Consider the following 19,589-nt stretch of genomic DNA (forward strand, 5'->3'; position numbering starts at 1 on the left):
TTTTTACGGGATTCCCGCTATTTTATGATTTGCGCGCATATATTCCCGTTTATTTTAAGATTTTAAGATTTATGTTATAAATTTGGTACTAATACTAGGAACAAACTACTATAACTATAAGGTAAATATATATAAATATTATAATAATTTAAAATTATAATTAGGTTTAAGACCTAATTATAATTTTTTTAAGTAGTTTACTGTCTTCGTTTCTTTGCTAACTTTCTTCTTTTCTTTGCTAACTTTCTTCTTTTCCTTACTAACTTTCTTCTTTTCTTTACTAACTTTCTTCTTTTCTTTACTAACTTTCTTCGTTTCTTTACTAACTTTCTTCTTTTCTTTACTAATTTCTTCGTTTCTTTACTAATTTCTTCTTTTCTTTACTAACTTTCTTCTTTTCTTTACTAACTTTCTTCGTTTCTTTACTAATTTCTTCTTTTCTTTACTAATTTCTTCTTTTCTTTACTAATTTCTTCTTTTCTTTACTAACTTTCGTCTTTTCTTTACTAACTTTCTTCGTTTCTTTACTAATTTTTTCTTTTCTTCACTAACTTCTTCTTTTCTTTACTAACTTTCGTCTTTTCTTTACTAACTTTCTTCTTTTCTTTATTAACTTTTTTCTTTTCTTTACTAACTTTCGTCTTTTTTTTACTAACTTTCGTCTTTTCTTTACTAACTTTCTTCTTTTCTTTATTAACTTTTTTCTTTTCTTTACTAATTTCTTCTTTTCTTTGCTAACTTGCGTCTTTTCTTTACTAACTTTCTTCATATCTTTGGTATCTTTCTTGTTAATTACCTTATTTTCCTTTGAATATAAGTTATTAGTTAGAATTAACCTTTTTTCCTTTTTTTTTTTTTTAGGTACATAGCTTTTATTAAAACTCCCCTGTGTGTCTTCTATGTTGTAAAAATCTTCTATGTTGTAAAAATCTTCTATGTTGTTAAGTTAATAAATTTAAAAAATAAAAAAAAAAAATAAAAAAGAATCCAAAAAAAAACAAACACCTAAACCAAAATAAACCACAAAAAAAAAAAACAAATTATATAACCAGGAAAAAAAAAGAAAAAAAAAAAGCAGGAAAAAAAACCAGGAAATATTAGACGTTCCAGGTGAAAAACGGGAACAGGAACGGGATTTTCCCGTTCCCGCTTTTTAAAATACGGGAACGGGAATTCCCGTTCCCGTTTTTTTCCAAGTCCGGGAAATGAATCCCGTTCCCGGAAATTCCCGCTTTCGTTTCCCGGAAAACGGGAATTGTCACAGCCTAGTAAATACAATAAAGAAAAAAATAGTTTGTCACAATTTTAAAGAATTTAGAAAAACCAATTTATGGCAAACCGCAAGAATAACTAAGTATTTAATATTAACATAACATGATTTACCAGCTATATATAAACTAATTTTTATTTGACAAAAACAAATGGGTTATTATCTGCTTTTTATGACAAATGAAATAATTTATGAAATATCAAAAACGAAAACATGAAATATCTGGGCGCATTTTGCAAGATGATTATAAATTTGAATAAATTGTTAAAGGGTTTTGCTTTATCAAATCAATTATAATAATGCATAGTGGAATGTATTTTAAGGAGCTTATAGAGCAGTCGAGGCAAATAATGGCGACATATCGGAAAAAACAACAAAGAAATACACAAAATTAAGGCTGGTGAATGAAGGACCAAGAAATTGAATGAAACCAGATCTTGACAAAAAATTTCATTTAAGCTTTTATGTATTTCGCTATACCTTTTATAGTCATTTTAAAAATATCCTTATAGGTCTATTTTATCATTGACAGACTTTGTTTACACGAAAAAAGTTCCTAAATTTACAAATGTTCATCTTGAAAATATGATGGAAATTTGTTCGAGCCGACAACTAATTTCCTTTACCTTGGTGTAATTTGTTTAGTAATTTGTCAAAGCGTGAAGTAGTTATTTTATCTTGAACAGTCTTATTAAAAAAGTTCTATAAAAGTTTAAACTAATACCACGTGATCAGAGTTTCTTTTTTAAAACTGTTGGCAGATATTTAATAGATTTTTTGTTGGCGCGTGAAAATTTAGAGTTTGTCGGAAACTCTCATGGCTCGCTGATTTCTGCGGCCAATTTGATGTAAAACAATTAGTTGTACCTCCATCTCTTATTCGTCCATGCTATAACTACTGATCATCTACGACAAATAAGTTATACGTGTCCGTGATATTAAATCTCGCCAGACTTTGTCTTTAAAAAATTCACATTAGAAGTGTGCCTATTCAAAGAGCGACACACTGGTGTCAAAACTGTAAAAGCAGTTGACAAAAAAATACCCAATAAGTCTTCTGTTGTTGATCTTTAACTGCTAAAGAAGAAGGCTCTGTCATATGCAGTGAGTACAAACTCATCACGGCACTGCAAATGACATTTGAGGATACCCATGAACTGAAAGAAGTTTTTCATAAAGCCATTTTACTACCCACTAGACTTCATAAATTGGCAGCCTACATTGCTTCATTAAAAGATATTTATTCCACGTTAGACAGGTTGGAACAGCCATTATGACACGCTGCACACTATGCTTCAACTCACCTACTTAGGTGTCACAGAAGGTGATGATTGGAAGAACACCGCACCTAAAGATGAACAGTTCTTACTCTATGCTCCAGTGATAAAATAAGTTAAAGAATTATCAGCTTTTTTATCCTCAGAGAGTGATCCGAATTGACGTCATTGTAGAAAGTGACTGCACTTATCAAATTTATCAAGAAAGAAAAAATCCCCTTACTCAGGGAAGCAACCAATCAGTAGATAAACTCCTAAAGGACTTATTACTAAACTAAATAAGAGATTCCCATATAAAGGCCGTAAACTTCCCATAATTACACCTTCATCCATTTTTCCGCGGACATCTCCTTGATGTTGATGATGAAAATATCCAAAAACTCATTACCAATCACGCCACAACCAAATAATAATTTATGGTTTCGTTATCATCTGACTCAAGCTAAAATTATCTTAGAGGTAGAGAATCCGCTTATTGGAACAATTTTAAAGAAAAAAAAATTTTTAATGTATTTTTTAGCAATAGAACTTTTTAAACATTTTTTTCCCCCGTCTTCTTATTAAATTGGAAGTGGAAAAATACCAAAAAAACAAGAGGGTCTAAAAATGGTGATGATGACACTTTGGCATAGTGGAAGCAACATGCAACTGAACTGCTTATCCTTTCAGATGTTGCATGATCCTAGTTGGCAATTTTACTAACCTCTGCATCATTTGAAAGGGCATTTCTGCATCTGGTTTTCTCATCACTGATCGTAGATACATCTCGACAGTGACAAGGTAGATAAACTTGTTTTTTTTTAATGGAAAACTATTCCACTTAGAGAATCATGTTAAAAAATTGCTCATGGATCCAGAAAGTGAAAGTGGAAGTGATATGGAATATGAAACAGATTTTTCAGGGCCAACATTAATAGAAGACTCTTAAAATAACAATAAAAATACTACAAAGGATAAAACAACGAGGCAGTTTATAAATTATTAACAAATTTGCGTACTACGCTGGAAACAGTAAATTTACATAATTACCACGGAAATGTTTCGTAAAAAATGATTAATTGGCAAATATACCACTTCTCTTGCTGATTAGTGAAATATTAAACAAGGATTTTTAAAATTGTTGTTTGCGTTTGTATTACTTAAATTTTACTTATTAGGTTTTAAACAAGCCATTGATAGAAAAAATTAATCATCAGATAATCATCATAATCATAATAATATCATAGTCATAATAGCCATCAGCTCTGTATTAAAAGACTTAAAACTTCAGATGATCTGAACTTCTTTTTCTATTGAAGTAGTATTTTCACAAAAAAAAAGTTTATGATTCAAGTTATAAAATTAAAATGGGTAAGAAAAATGATCGAGTTAATAAATTGATCAAGACGATCAGCAACATTTCACGGATCGTAAATTCACAATAATTATTTTAAAATAGTTTATGCAATGTTTTGGTATGCGCTTTGTAATGTTTGAGGAGTTCGTAAAGGTGAATTTCCACTCATCCATTTTAGCTGCGGGAAAGGAAAAATTAATCCCTTGAGCATGCGCAATTTGTAATTTAATTTTGAAAATCAATCACTGCGCATGCTTACATGATAAATTAACCATCCCTTTCCCTTTCCCGTAGCTAAAACGGATGGATGGAAACTCACCTTAATGTTCAATCTTTCGCAGCATCGCAACGCCGCAAAACATTCTAAGTGTAAATAAATATTACTAAAGATGATTAACTTATGTTGCGAAAAGAAAATTCAAAACTGTTTTAATATTTGCTGAATGCAACTGCATGTACATGGAAAGCTCAAACTTAACAAGTTGCTTTAGGAAATTACATTTCAAAGTTACAGTATATTGATGGAATCCTAGTGACTCTATATGTTGGATGGCTAAAAACAAAAAATGTAACTTAACAAAACATTTTCTGGTCGCATAGGGTTATTTACCCGTGGTATAACTATTTTATACACAACCGCTAAACATTGTATGGGAAGATTTAGCTATTAATAGCTGCTAGTCTCTTTACTCTAAGACGGTCATAAGTGTTGATTGCAACAGAAGATTCAATTAAAGCCAGTTATAACCCGATAAACCAAATACCTAGCCTTAGAGTCCGCAATTTGTCCGGCTCCCCACACCAAATATTTTATTTTTTACCCATCATCTATTCAAGTTTTTTAGCCGCTGCCTTTCTTTTCAAAAGCAAGATATATTGACATCTAAAACTGCAAAAAATGATATCAGTTTTTTTACTCTCGCATCTCTTTCAAATGTAATCCTCAATAATTCAAGAAATGTTTAAACAAAGTCCGTTGTTTTAACCGATCATTAAGAATGAAAATAAATTTATTCACTGAGAATTTTGAATGCCCAGGAGATAATTTGGATGAAACAACAGTTTTGCTAAAGAAATTCTGATAAATAATGATTTTTCATGCAAATCAAATGATCATCAGATGCAAAAGAAATAACCAAATATTAGTCAATTGATAGTCCACTTCATAAACAAATCTCAATGAAAAAATTATTTTCTTGACAACGGTCAAAGCTCTCAACATCAAAATGCAAATAAAATGAACTTCTAGTAGTAATATTAACTGATTTATGTATGTTATGTAATGGAAACACCAAATCAAAAATATACAGCTATAATAAATAAATCTCAGCAAGCTAAAAATACCCTTAATTGTGAAATGTGTATGTATATATTTTTTTATTTGTCTTAATAAATAGATTTTAATAAATAGATTTTAATACATTGATTCAAACAAAACGCTTTTAAACCCGCGTAGTGTTATCATCTAACTCTATTTCGTCGTCGTCTTTTTGAGATTTCTCAAGCGGCTCTTGATCAAACTTAGCTGTTTTCCACAGCACAGTAACCAAATGCTCAATTTTCAATAATGTCTTTTCTCTGGCTCTCACACTCATAGTTTTGGATGTTGTTATTGCATGAATGTCATCCATCAACAAATGTCTTCGGAACACTCTCTGGATTCTCCTTACGGCGTTGTTTTCTGTTTTTAGACGCTGTTTTATTGTTTCCACTATGGCTTCTCTCGCCCACAATGGAAATACTTTTTTGTATCGTTCTTCAACTATTTTCATTACAATTTTGACACCATCACTTTCTTGGCAACTTGCTTCTCCTAAGGCACGCCTTATCAATGATGTCATGACATCTAAACAGTGGCACCTTTGGCGATCACGAATAGGAATATCACTTTGCTCTAGAAACCAATAATTTGGCTTAGGTACTCTTAAAGGCCCCTCGAGTGCATCAAGGAAATCAGGTAATTTGCTATACTTAATGAATTGAGTCGCTTTTGGGTCGAAATCTTCCCACGTAGAGTAAAAAGCCAAAATATCTTCCTCCGTTAAACCGGCTTCCTCTTGCGATTGTGCCTGATTATAGTTTTCCAAAATAACGGCGATATACATGTTCAGGAGGATGAGGACAATCAAGAAGACATAGGATACAAAAAAAACTATTGCAACTATTTTATTTCCGCAGTCTCCGCTTGTGACGCTACCTCCCAAATTCAAACTTGCATTACATCGAGGAGGCTGTATCATAGCAGCATCAAGAACATCGTTCCAACCAGCTGTTGTTGTGATTCGAAAGAGTAAACAAAAACTACTTGCAAACGTTTCGAAGTTAGTTACCTTTGTAATTGTTCCTTGATGCTTGAGATTCCCAAAGAGGTTCATGGCTATGATTGAATAGATAAAAGTGATGAGAAAAAGCAATGTTCCAACATTACTTAGTGCGGACGCTGATTTCAGAACTGTAAACGCCATTTTTCGAATGCCTTTGGCGCCTTCAAAAAAACGCAGCAGACGTGTTAATCGAAAAACACGAACAACTCTGAACAATCCAGGGGAAACGCCTATATCTATATTTTTACTCTCCATAACAATACCTAAAATGTTAGATAAAATATAATGAATCATCAATCATTACAATGTTGATATTAAGATTTGTATAGAGATTCGTTTACTATTTTCTAAAAACAAACAAGCAACACAACAAACTATGAGATGAAAAAAAGATTACCCGCAATCGAAAAAAGCACAATGATGAAATCAAAAATATTCATCCCGTGCCTAAAGTAGTCTAATCTCGTGCATATAAGACGTATCACGCACTCAATTGCGAATACTCCCGTAAATAGATAATTGAGGTAATTCAATGCAGAATCCACTTCTTTTGGTTGATCGTAATGTTGGATCATCATGGTGAGCATATTTAAAAGAATCACACCCATTATAAAAAACTCGAAATATTTTGTACGAATAAAGTCAAACAACGTCGCACGCCACTTTTCCTAAAAAAAAAATTTTAAAAAATTATTTCTTAGTTAACTATTTACAATACAACATAAAAAACTTAATTTTAAACGTTTAAATAAATAAAATTTTAAACGTTTAAATAAATACTTGTGGCCTCGTTAATCTATAGGTTGGCTTTCTCAATGAAGCAGCTTTTAAAGTATTGATCCAGTTCCTTTGCCCAGGTGTTAAAAATACTCCGACTCCATCTTCGTACTGCTGTTTTAATCGGTTAAAGTTTTCAATAATTACCCCAATAAACAGATTCAAAAAAAAAAATTTCCCTAAGATAATGAACGCAACAAAGAAGAGCTGATTTGCGTAACTGTAGCGGTATTCAGGTTGCTGATTCTCACCCTAAAAACATAAAGAGTTCACAACAAAATCAAAAGTCATTAAGAAATAATAAAAGTATATCAAAAATTGTTGATAAATAATAGTTGTACTGTTGCGTCATGTGCATCCGCCATAACATCAAACCATCCTTCCAGTGTTGCCTAAACCAAGACGATCTTTATAAACAGCATTTTTTTCAAATATATTTTTTTTAGATTAACATACAAAATGGATATTGAAAAACTTCTTGAAGGTTCACCACATAAAACAAATAAACAAAAGCGTAAATAATTTTACATTTTTTTTTTTGTTTGCAAAATATTTACCGTCTGAAACAAAGCCAAAAATCCGTCTAGTGAACTATCGAAGTTAATTTCTTTTTTTACCCAAACAAAATCGGAATTATTTAAGCACTGATATTTGTTTGTAACGCCATAACTCGCTGCAAGTCTAATAACTATGTTGGTAGCATTAGCGCAGTAGAAAAATTTACCTCCGAACAAATTATATCCCATAATACTGAAGATCAGCCAAAATATCAAACATATAAACAGCACGTTAGCAATTGATGGAATAGAGGCTAATAATGCATTTACAACTATCTAAATTCACACAAAAAAGCCATTTTTCTCACTAAAGCTTATAAAAAAAACTTAATGAAGTACGTTTAAAACTCCCGTACCTTCATTCCTTTAAACCGTGAAATTGCCCTCAACGGACGCAACCCTCTTAATGATCGTAGTGCCTTTAGTTTTTTAGTCCCGCCAAGTAAAGAAGCTAATGAAATCTATTTTAAAAAAAAACCTGGTTGAAACACAATAAACAATCTTATTTTAGTTAAATGCTTTTATCAACTATTTTACTCAAAAATAAAAGGTTTACACACAAAAAATCAAGGGCAGCTATTGGTAGTCAAATGCGGTATTCACAACCGCGAAATTTTGTCGCTGTTGTAACGCCGATTTTCATAACTGGAAGCAAAAAAGAGTTTCTTATTCAAATTTCATTTCGGTTTTCTACTCACATTTTCAATTATTAAAAATCAAATTTATTTTCTATTTTCCCATTTTTTGCATCTACTTTAGGTCTACGTTAGGTTTATTATATTTTATTGGTATCAATTTTTATTTATTCTTATTGCTGCTTTTTAGAACATTTTCCAAACGAGATAATTTTGAATTTTATTTTGAGGAACGTATTTTCGTGTCCGATATTGGGAAATAAAGAAACAACCTGGTTTTTTTTTTGTTTTTTTTTTTAATTCAAACGTAATCAATTCTTCCTCCTTTTTTCATTAAAATAGCCAATCTGGAGTTTTAATTTCTGTTATCCAAGTTTTGTGTTTTATACCTTTGCACTCATAAGAGGTAGAATTTGAAGAACCTTTTGAAAAAAATTCCTGATGAATTTAAATCATCAGGAAGATTTTATACATCGTTAACTCTTAGGATGCACCTGTGACAAGGATAATTGGACAAGACAATAACGAACAGACCTAATCCAAATCAAAAGTAAAAACCTTTATTTTGAATGCTTATGTTCAAAACCTAAAAGCTCAATAACTATCCTAATTAATGAGATCCTTGAATGGCTTCTTGTTAACTTATAAGTTTAAACATGCATTAAAAATTTCATTCATCACACCCTAGCTTCACAAAATGTCTCTTTGAAAGGTCTCTTGCTGACATTAGTTCAAGTTAAAACCTGAAAATTACAAAAAACTTTAATCTATTTAACACCAAATTCTTTATTAAGAGTACTTTCTTTCTTTGACATATTTACCCTTATGTTTTTTGTAGCCTACATACATTTTAAAATCTATTCACTTCACTTACTGACTTTTGAGAATAAAAAAATATCTCTGAAAGCCTCTTTGTTTTTAGTCATAATTTGAAATTTAGAATAAACCTGACGCTTATGTTAATCTCTGGTAGGTAACATAATAAATAATAACACTTTTAGCAATATATATATATGATATATAATATGATATATATATGTATATATATACATATATATACAGATATATATATGTATGTATGTAAGTATGTATGTAAGTATGTATGTATGTATGTATGTATGTATGTATGTATGTATGTATGTATGTATGTATGTATGTATGTATGTATGTATGTATGTATGTATGTATGTATGTATGTATGTATGTATGTATGTATGTATGTATGTATGTATGTATATATGATACTTTAATGTATATGGTAGCAACAACTTTTAAAGTCATTAAGTTCTAATGATTCAAATTGTCATCAGAAGACTTAAAATAAATAAGCAAAAAAAAAGAAAAAAAGGAAAAAAAAGAAAATCATACAGCTACAATAAAGACATCCAACAAATTCCAAAAGTTTGTAAAGTACTTGACCACGCCCAAAGCAAAAATTTTGATTAAGAACTCAAGAGTGAACACGACAGCAAAAAAGTAGTTGCAATATGAAAGAAAATCTTGTAATGCTGGTCGTTCGGGAAGATAAATATCTTCAAATACCTTTAAAACAAGATTTTGATGGTGAAAAATTTTTAAGTTTAATTGCTTTACATATTTAAGTAGATTTATAATTATGTATAGTTTTTACAAATATAAAAAAGTATGTACATTAGTATTTGAAGAGCACCAGAGGAAAAAAATGTCACATTTTGTAACTTTTAAGAAATTTGGATTTTGAGATTAGAAAGTGTCTTATTTTTCAAGTTGTTTGCATAGTCAGATTAAAACTTAATATGGGAAAGAAGAAAAAAAGCAGGATAGCAAATAATATTAAAATTTGTGACACATCTGGTTTTTCCCCTTTGGGCTTCATTTATATTTAGTAAACAAATAACAAATAAAAAAAGCATTTATGCAACAATAAACATTACTATATATTTACAACATTAAAATTAAACTAATTACCAGAGTAAGGCTGCTAAAGCCAATTAGAAATAAAACTACCCCCTCAAAATATTTGTGTTCAATGAATTTTTGAAAATAATATCGTGCATTGTGCCAGCTTCTTCGCACTGTTGAGTTTAAGTAGCTGGAATAAAAACAGTTGCATTGGTAGCATATATCACATAAACAATCATCAACGTATGTTTTTTCACGCTTCATTTCAATTTTAACCGATGATGAAGAGTGTCCACTCTTAGATTCACTTTTATTGCTGTTCGAGTGACTTGTACTCTTTGGAACAGCTATGCCTTCAGAATATGTTGACTGCCTGTTACTGTGGTGCATCTCTGACTGATCTAGATGGTCTTTTAAATATGGTTTCTTTAAGGAACCATTTTGATTTTCTTAAAAAAAAAAAACTTAAAAATATTATTTACTGGTAATTAACACCAAGGTTTTTTTTTATATCACTTATAATTTTAGCAAATATAAAATATCAAATAAAAAACTACAACTTAAAACTAGATTACAAAACAACATTTTTTCAGAAATATGTTTAATATCATTTAAACAAATAACAACAAAAAGAAAACTCTAAGTTATGAGAAATACTTTATAGCAGTGGTTTTTAATTACTAACCATATTGATCATATACTAACACTTCTCCATTTCGCAAATCCATATGCTAAATTAACAAATGAGTTATATATACAAGAATGCACCAAATATTTCCTCATGATTTTTCATAATAAAGATACATACATAAAGTTTTACTTAATTATGCTTTAGGTTATTTTATTTATTATTTATTAGGTTATTTTATTAGGTTATTTAGATTAGTTCATTAAAAAAAAGTTTTCTGGTGTATTTTAAAACTTTAATTATTTAAATAAACACACACAAATACCATTATTTGAGGTGTCAGTGAAGCTTTTGTCTTTCTTGTTGAAGGTTTTGGTTTGGGAGTTTTTTCTTTGTAACTTTTTGTCCATTCAATCAATTTTGTAAGCCTAAATGGTTTGGATTTATCCTCAGGCTCATTTGACTCTGTTGGCTTTTTTGCACCACCACCAAATGCATTCAATAGAAGTGCCAAAAACAAATTTAAGACCTACATAAAAATTGTTCTTTGTAAAAATAAACTTATTGATTAAAAAAAACCAATCAAAATAAAATAAAGTCATTTCCCACACTCTATGTTGAAAAAGTCTACTTACAATCCATCTTCCAGTCACAAATACAAAAAATATGAAGAAGATTGAAAATGGACTGCTTAAGGCCAGTAAATTCCATGATGGCTCAATCCATTTGCCACAAAATATACGAAAAATCATCATTAAAGAATTTCCAAAGTCTGAAAAGTTGAATCGATTATCATTTGAATTATCATTAACATAATACTTTTTAAAAAGCTGCATGCCGATTACAGAAAATATATATATAATTAAACCAAGAATGATTGTAGCATTTGCTAAAGCACTAATGCTGTTAGCAATTGTTGTTAGCAGTTGACCCATTGCTTTCCATGATTGCGCCAATTTAAGAATTCGTAACTTTAAAAGAGATAATAAACGTTATTTTTAAAAAACATTTAAAGTTTATAAAACATGTTTGTAAGTAAATACAAATACTTAAAATACTTAGTATTTAGTTGGCTTGGTTTTTTTAATATTTAAAAAAAAAAAAAAAAAAAAAAAAAAAAAGATAAAAAACTACCATCAAAAATTGTCATTAAAAATACTAACCAAACGAAATACTTTTAACATTTTAAGTGGTCCTTTTGGAAGATTTGTGAGTAAGACCAGCAATACATTAATTATGCTGACAATCACAAGTAAACCGTCAAGCAGATTCCATTTATTCCCCAAGTATCCTCGTAGTGTTAATGCAAATAACTTCAGTACCATTTCAAGGAAAAAAATTCCTGTAAAGACCTTTGAAAACAAAGTAAAAGATAATTCTTCTGAAAACAAAATTTTCAAGATCGGTAGTAAGAGTATCTATGTAAATACAAATGGAATTATATAAATAAGTAAATATGAATACCAATGAAACTTACATAATCTGATACAACTGTAATTGATTGCAATTTCGAGCTCATTTCAATGTGTTCACTTGACATCAGCATTGTATTTAAAACAATACAAGTCATAATAAATCCATCAAACAAACTGTTTGAAATAATTTTGTAGAATGCATATTGCATTCTTTCATAAAATGTAGGATTTTCATTTAATTCTGGTGGAAGAAATTCTCTCTTTTTTTTCTTTCTTTTTTTTACTGGTGGGGGATTTTCAACAGTGTATTGAAGCTCACCATCTACTTCTTCTAAAGGAGACGGGCCAGAAAGAAACTCCACAAAGTACTCTCCATGAAAAGAATATGTTGAACTAGTTCGTTTTATAATTGCCATTTTTTCTTGCTCAGCGTCCTAAACAGAGATTACTTTCAAAAAATACCAGCTAAATAATCTCAATAGAAAAATTCAAAGAATTGCAAACTCAAAAACAGGGGGAGTCTAAAATTTTAAATTTAATCTTCTTGGGATTCCAAACCTGACTTTTTAAAATAAATTTTAGCAAAAGTAACTGACTCATTTTTGAACATCCACAATAGTTACCTAAATCTGACCTTTGTTGTAAATAAATATATAATATTTAAAATAAATATAAACAAATATGTAGAATGTCAAAAATATTTTTAATGTAAGAGAAACAATAAGCTACCTTTTTTAGCCAATTTATTCCATCACTTTATGTAGCCATTAACTTATGTACTAATTAATTTATGCACCAATTAACTTATGCACCCATTAACTTGTATACTCATTAACTTATGTAGCTACTAATTTGGGAAAAAAACCTTTGTGAGATGATCCTAAAGTGCAAATTTAGCTATGTGCAACCAAATAAAAAGTTTAAACCTTTAAAGGCACAAATTATCTACAAAATATCTTAATAAAATATCTATATCTTATGCAAGTGGTAAACCTTTAAATTGTAATTTTGGTATAAAAAATGATATGCAGTTAAGCTATAAACTTGATCAATTTGTTTAGTACATGGTGTTTAATTTTGCAGATAGACAAGCAGAAGAATTTTTATAGTAGTTTACACCAGCTACATTTACATACATGATTATCATTTTTTCAAAGCATCTCAGACAATTTAAATAATGAAAAATAAACTTGCAGTTTTATTATCTAACCTACATAAATATCTAAGTCTCATGAAAGTATTTCAAAATGAAAAAAAAGAACTCTGCGCAAACTCATTAGCTGATGACATTGTTGCTTAGATGACGTTGTTAATTACAGATAGTTTTTTTCAATAAAAATTTCTTCTAAATATTTTATTATTAAAGTTAGTTTTTTTTATTTACATATAAAATATATTATGCTATGTATAAAAATTGCCAATAACACTTTAAATATGTACAACAAACCTTATCAGGATTAAGTTCACTTTCATACGAAGCACTTACTACTGCCAACACAAGGTTGAGTAGATAAAATGGACCCAAAAAGACGCATGATAAAAAATAAATCATGTAATACTGTCCCTTCGCTTCAATTACCTAACAGAAAAAATGAACAAAAAATACTGAAGAAAGAAAATTAATAAAAGTCTGAGAAATTTAATTCTTTATATTATAAAAGTAATATTATATATAAGCATACATGTTTTGGCTCTTGTTTTACTAACATAATAAAATATAAATGATTTAATATTACAGTCATAACAGCTTTCATCTCATATTTTTCCCCCCTACACTACAATTCTAAAATAAATAATTAGTGTATTCATATTGGAAAAGGTTATCTCAAGAGTCCAGGCATCAAATAAGATAAGTCATTATGGCATTATAACTTAGAGTATCTTTACAACTTGGTGCACTATAAAAAAAAGGTTTTACAAAATTTCCTAAAAGAAGTTTGAATATGCAACATGTTGCAGCATGTTGTACTTATATAATTGCATATACTTTCATAAAACTTATACTTTACACAACAATTATTCTGAATGCTTTTATTATATAGTGACAGGATCAAAATTTAACACTAGCTCAAATTTGGGTAGTGGTTCATAAAATATAATTAGGTATAGAAGTTTTTACACAAAGATTACATGAACTATTTACTTGCTCCTGCAATTTATCATTAATTATATACAAATATAATTTCAATATTGTCAGTTTTATAATTGTCAGTTTTTCAAGTATCTACTGTCAGTTAAAGCAATAAAACCATGCTAAGTGTAACAGTATGTTTTCTTCTTTTTTATGCAATTGGCAGTAAAAAAAAAATTACTATTTAACATTGGTGAAGAATAGAAAGACTTACACTATTTAAAACTATGTCCCATTGATCTAAAGAGAACACTTGCAGAGATGTTAACATAGCATACAAAAAGTTGTCATAGTTGACATATTTATTAGCATTTTCTGCAACATTAGGAATACATGTCCAACCAACTTCACAATTCCTAAAAAGAAATTTAATAACACAAACAATAAAAACTTAAGAAACTGTAAACACCATTTTGAATTTTAAGAAAAAATGATTATTTTATAATAAACATTGATAACAGTTATGAAATGACTTCACTTTAAAAATAAAATGTAATCTATATTTGACTTTTTTTTAGATATAACAAATTGATTTCACTAATAGAGAATATTGCTCATTAAGTCTTTTAAGTTTTTATATCTGAATTATCTAAATGATGGCCAGTTATATATCATTTTATTATTTACAACAACAGCAAGTCTAGTGTCATATTTCACATTAGGAATTATTACGGTAGCCTTGCCAATACTTTTAAGTTAGTGAAGAAAATTGAAATATACCATGATGTTGAAGTGTTACCACATATATGGTTCAACATATTTCCAGGCATGCTCTGCCACTCTTTGTTCACAACAGCTGTTGTATCATTTGGGTTATTTTTAATGCAGCGTGAACGAAAGTTTCCCAAGAACAACTGCAAACCAATGAGTGCAAATATTGAAATATAAAAAAAAACTAATATTAAAACATCTTTCACCAACATCATTGATTTTGACAGGGTGTTAACCATTGCTTTCAAGCCTATAAGGTATAAAAGTAAATTAAAATTTTTAACAAAAAAAAAAAGCAGTTTAAATAAAATTATTAACATAGTGTACTTTATACAGCCAATATTAAAAGTGATACTTTACAACTAAGATAAAACAATTTAAAATAAAGCTACAAAGCTTAAAGAGCCCTGTTAAAAAGCAGAATAAAATATTAGAGATTTGTTTTGTATCATTAAGTGGCATACCTTTAAATGATGATAGTGTCTTAAGAGCTCTCAAAATTCTAAATGTTTTAATGCTGTCAAGTTTACCAATTTTAGGATTCAGTGTTATAAATCTAAATAAAAAACACTTAAATTAAAATATATATATTTTCGATTTCACTTATCAGATAACTAGAGCTTGGATTTTACTTTAAAAAAAAACAGCATTCAAAATATAATCAGGTTAAAAAAGTTAAGAAATAATCTAAATCTAAAATGATTTTTAAAAGTACTTCAAATAACTCTGAAATGTTTTCTGTATAAAAAAGTACAATTAAAAACATTTTTGAGCTCACCCTAACATTACAACTACAAAATCCAACCAATTCCAGTAACTCCTGAGGTACGAATACTTGTTTAAAATAAATCCTTTTGCCAAAATCTTTATTAGCATTTCAGAAGTATATATAACAGCAAATATATAACTAAAAATATTTATATTTAATGTTAATAGTTGAAATAATCATACACGACATATTTAATTGAGAGTAAAACTTTAGCGGTGGTTTTTTAAAAATATTACTTTCACTTTACTTTACACTTTTAATTCAGAAGAAACGAACTGATTTATAAGTACCTTTGAATTGAGACTAACATTTAGAATTGTAAAACAATTCAGACATGATGTACACTTAGGTGATTCAAATTTAACAAATTTAAATACTAGACATCAAGTATAGTTAACTTTCAGCAAAATCAGTTTTGATCCAAAAAGTATAGCTTTAAATGATCCTTAAAAATTATCTGAGAAGGAAAGTTTTTGGCTTCATTAGTAATTTAAGAGTATGTTGTAAGTGTGAAACTTCCATATTTTGTTTACCAAAACATCAACATCAAGAAGCCTCTTTTTCATTCTTCCCTAGGCTATTGTTATTGATATATTTAAAAAAAGACCCTTAGATTTCATACCAGATTGTGTCTTAAGTCATTTAATGTGTAAAGCTTTAGCTTTGATTTACAGCTTCCCTTTAACTTGACTGCTGATCAAAGAAAGAGCAAGAGGAAAATGCAGAGCTAGTATCTGTTTTCAACTCTGAGTAGTTTTTGAGAACTACTTTACCCTTTAGTACTTCTTACCAGGACATAAAAGCTTTTTGATAAAAGACCCAATACAGTGAGTATGTATAGGAGCATGATCCTGTTTGCAAAAGAGTTTAATGATATTTTGACAAGTCAAACTTAGAGTTATATTTCAAGTAAGAAAGCAACAAGCCTTGTGCCAAGGTACAGCTCCAAAGAGTCTACAAACAAATAAATGAGCAGACAAAAATAAAAAGTTAATGAGCACCTAAGATAATTGTTCTTTACAGTGTGTATACTTTTTTATGTTGAGAAGTTAAACTTTAAAATTAATTTTTAATAATGTAGTTTATTTTTTACTATTCAAAGTAGATCACCCTAATGTACACATGTCATATCTGATGAAACAAATATGTCCTAAAAATCATAATTATATGCAAAATTCAAAACTCACTCTGCAACCTTTGGAGGATTGCTTAATGCCATAAAAATGCAATTTACTAATATGGTAAGTAGTATGAAGTGGTCAAAGTATCTGTTAGGAATTGTCAAAGAAAATATTTAGACATAAAAGAAAAAATGTTTAGTCAGTATATATAATAAAATACTGAAGAGTGGCTTTTGCCATATTCATATTTGAAAAGATACTCATTGGTAAAAATATAGATAGTTACTCTACGGACAAGGCTGTCAGTTCCAAACAAGTACAATGACTTGTCTTTACTAAATCGAAAAACAATTTGCTTTCCAAGTTTATTGCTGACAACAACGAAGTTCTAAAAAAGATATTTTATACATAATTTATACAATTTTTTTACAATCACAAATAGGATATCATCTATAAAAAAAAAAAAAATTTGTGCGCAGTGTTCAAAGAATTAAAAACCTGATTAGATACGTATTAAGTCCTCGATACATTCTTGACGTTTTAGATTTAGCTATAAATTTTTTTTTTCGAAAATTTGAGCTGAAATTTTAAGAATATAAAGCAATTTTTTCAAAAAAAAGTTATGTTAGGGGAATCGATAACAATAAAACGTTGTGAGAGTGAGCACATGGCGAAGAAACCGGTAATTGTTTACAACATGAAACCATGACAAAACTGATTAAAGGATGGAATGATGTCTCGCCTGTCCAAAAATAAAAACAAAAACGGAAGGCTAATTTTCCAACACTAAATTGAACTGACACAAACGTAATCTTTTTAAGTAAAATAAAAATAAACTTGTTGAGAATAGAAATAATAATCCAAATATTGAGCCTAATTTAGGCAGAATTATTATCGACCGAAAAGTATATCTTAATCTTTTCTGGAAGCTAAAAAATGAATTTCAATAACTAGAGAAGTTCTCTGAAATACTGTTTTTCTTTTCAACAGTCGAACCAATTTTTATTTTGGTTTTGTTGGTAATTTACTTTGTATTTTTTGTTCTCACTTACATTATCATTCTCGCAATCGAAATCTTTTAACGGTCTTCCTAACATACATGGTGGTACATTAATAAAATCATCATCAAAATCAGGTTCTGACTCCTCTTCGTCACTAATTCCTTTAAGATCTTCAACTTTATCACACTCAGCGTCGTTTTTTGAAGCGGTTTTTTCTAAATTTTCATTTTCTACGCTGAAGCGTTCATTTTGTCGTCTGGGATTAACTTCTGGCTCTTGATATTTTCGATCCCAAATGTCAGAACCCATTCGCTCATAACTTTCTCAGTAACATTTCTCTCATATAAATCTTCCTCTTCTTCATGCCATTCATGAATTTCATTTTTTTTTTTTAATATTTCTTATATATTTGTTGCTATGATATTTCCTTACTTTGCTAACTTTGAATATAAATAATAAATTTATTGAATTGCGTAAGTGAATAAATAATCAAGTAACTGAATTGATTTTCATGCTTATTTTTGGATGTGCATTGAATATGTTCAGATAAGTACTTTCTATTACTGATTTTATGTCATTTAGTCGTATTGTATATGTATTTACATATATGTATTTTTTGCATATATGTAAATACATATACAATACGGCTAAATTACATAAAATCAGTAATAGGAAGTACTTACCTAAACATATTAAATTAAAGCTATAAATAAAAATGATGAGATATAAATCCCAGTTACATATGTAAGGCATGAGTCTCGATAAAAGTGAGAAAAACTAGGTCTCGATAAAAGTGCGAAAAACTAGGTCTCGATAAAAGTGCGAAAAACTAGGTCTCGATAAAAGTGTGAAAAACTAGGTCTCGATAAAAGTGTGAAAAACTAGGTCTCGATAAAAGTGCGAAAAACTAGGTCTCGATAAAAGTGCGAAAAACTAGGTCTCGATAAAAGTGTGAAAAACTAGGTCTCGATAAAAGTGTGAAAAACTAGGTCTCGATAAAAGTGTGAAAAACTAGGTCTCGATAAAAGTGTGAAAAACTAGGTCTCGATAAAAGTGTGAAAGGTATCATGCTAAACAAAGAAAACCTCATGAATGACCTAATGTAACAACCTATTTTCATCAAACTACTTAATTCTCGACAGCAGCATGCAATAAATTAAAGACATAAAAACCTTTTTTTTTTTAATACTCCAAAACCACAAAATATAAAAATGGATAGGAAGCCACAGTCTTTATATTAAGGAATATATACACTAAAGTTATTGTGCAATAAAAAGGTCAGAGATTCCAAATGTCAATATTCCCTCTCAAAAAAGACCAAATCCACATTCAAAGTAGTTCTCTACTATTTTTTAAGACTTTTTTCTCTTCAGAAATTAAATACAGCAAATCTGGTACAAAAACTGATATCCCAAGGTTTCTTTCACAGAAAGGGATTTCAATAAAAAACAGTTGTTTTTTTTTATTGAAACCTAAATTTATATTGAAATTTATATTGAATTTATATTTTATATTAAATTTATATTGAAATGTTTAACTCTAACTCCGTATTTACGCGTTTTTTGACACAAGCATTTTTTTTGAGGGGGCAGGTGGAAAAATTACAAAAAGAATTTCTTGAAAAGTAAATATCAGCATTAAACTTCACCGGAAAATGAATCCTCATGAGACCAATGATTTCTAGCGACTTTGTCATCAAATAAGTTCAGAAACTATTTCTTATTTATTTCTTATTTATTTCTTATTTATTTCTTAT

The 19,589-nt window shown here is 29.0% G+C and overlaps 1 protein-coding gene across 2 annotated transcripts; it reads right to left on the minus strand.

Annotated features, from left to right (window-relative positions):
- Positions 1-5,135: 5,135 nt before the first annotated feature.
- On the minus strand, positions 5,136-18,259 carry LOC145185100 (sodium channel protein 1 brain-like). Of its 2 annotated transcripts, XM_090097634.1 has the most exons (21): positions 17,885-18,259; positions 17,093-17,220; positions 16,899-16,979; positions 15,721-15,849; positions 15,407-15,498; positions 14,952-15,192; positions 14,446-14,587; positions 13,548-13,679; positions 12,163-12,534; positions 11,849-12,037; positions 11,321-11,656; positions 11,011-11,214; positions 10,743-10,788; positions 10,124-10,506; positions 9,545-9,718; positions 7,898-8,002; positions 7,542-7,817; positions 7,326-7,376; positions 6,988-7,236; positions 6,605-6,875; positions 5,136-6,470 (listed from the first exon to the last, which is right to left on the minus strand). In XM_090097634.1, exons 1-21 carry the CDS (start codon positions 18,140-18,142, stop codon positions 5,326-5,328), a joined length of 5,004 nt encoding a protein of 1,667 aa, XP_089953760.1. In that variant the 5' UTR covers positions 18,143-18,259; the 3' UTR covers positions 5,136-5,325. The 2 variants fall into 2 exon arrangements, with proteins under 2 accessions (XP_089953760.1, XP_089953761.1); XM_090097635.1 differs by lacking the exons at positions 13,548-13,679; positions 14,446-14,587; positions 14,952-15,192; ... (3 more) ...; positions 17,093-17,220; positions 17,885-18,259 and adding an exon at positions 12,830-12,980.
- Between the last annotated feature and the right edge of the window lie 1,330 nt (positions 18,260-19,589).

This window comes from Hydra viridissima, unplaced genomic scaffold, assembly GCF_058129835.1.
Source record: "Hydra viridissima isolate aposymbiotic clone 2 unplaced genomic scaffold, HvirCarnegie_v1 scaffold_9, whole genome shotgun sequence".
Taxonomy (NCBI): domain Eukaryota; kingdom Metazoa; phylum Cnidaria; class Hydrozoa; order Anthoathecata; family Hydridae; genus Hydra; species Hydra viridissima.

Coding starts and splice junctions, on each gene's coding strand:
- LOC145185100 (XM_090097634.1), bottom strand. CDS start 18,142: ATGGGTTCTGACATTTGGGATCGAAAATATCAAGAGCCAGAAGTTAAT. Junction 15,850..16,898: donor AATCCTCCAAAGGTTGCAGA/GTGAGTTTTGAA, acceptor AAATATTTTTAG/TTATATATTTGCTGTTATAT. Junction 6,876..6,987: donor ATAGATTAACGAGGCCACAA/GTATTTATTTAA, acceptor TTTTTTTTTTAG/GAAAAGTGGCGTGCGACGTT.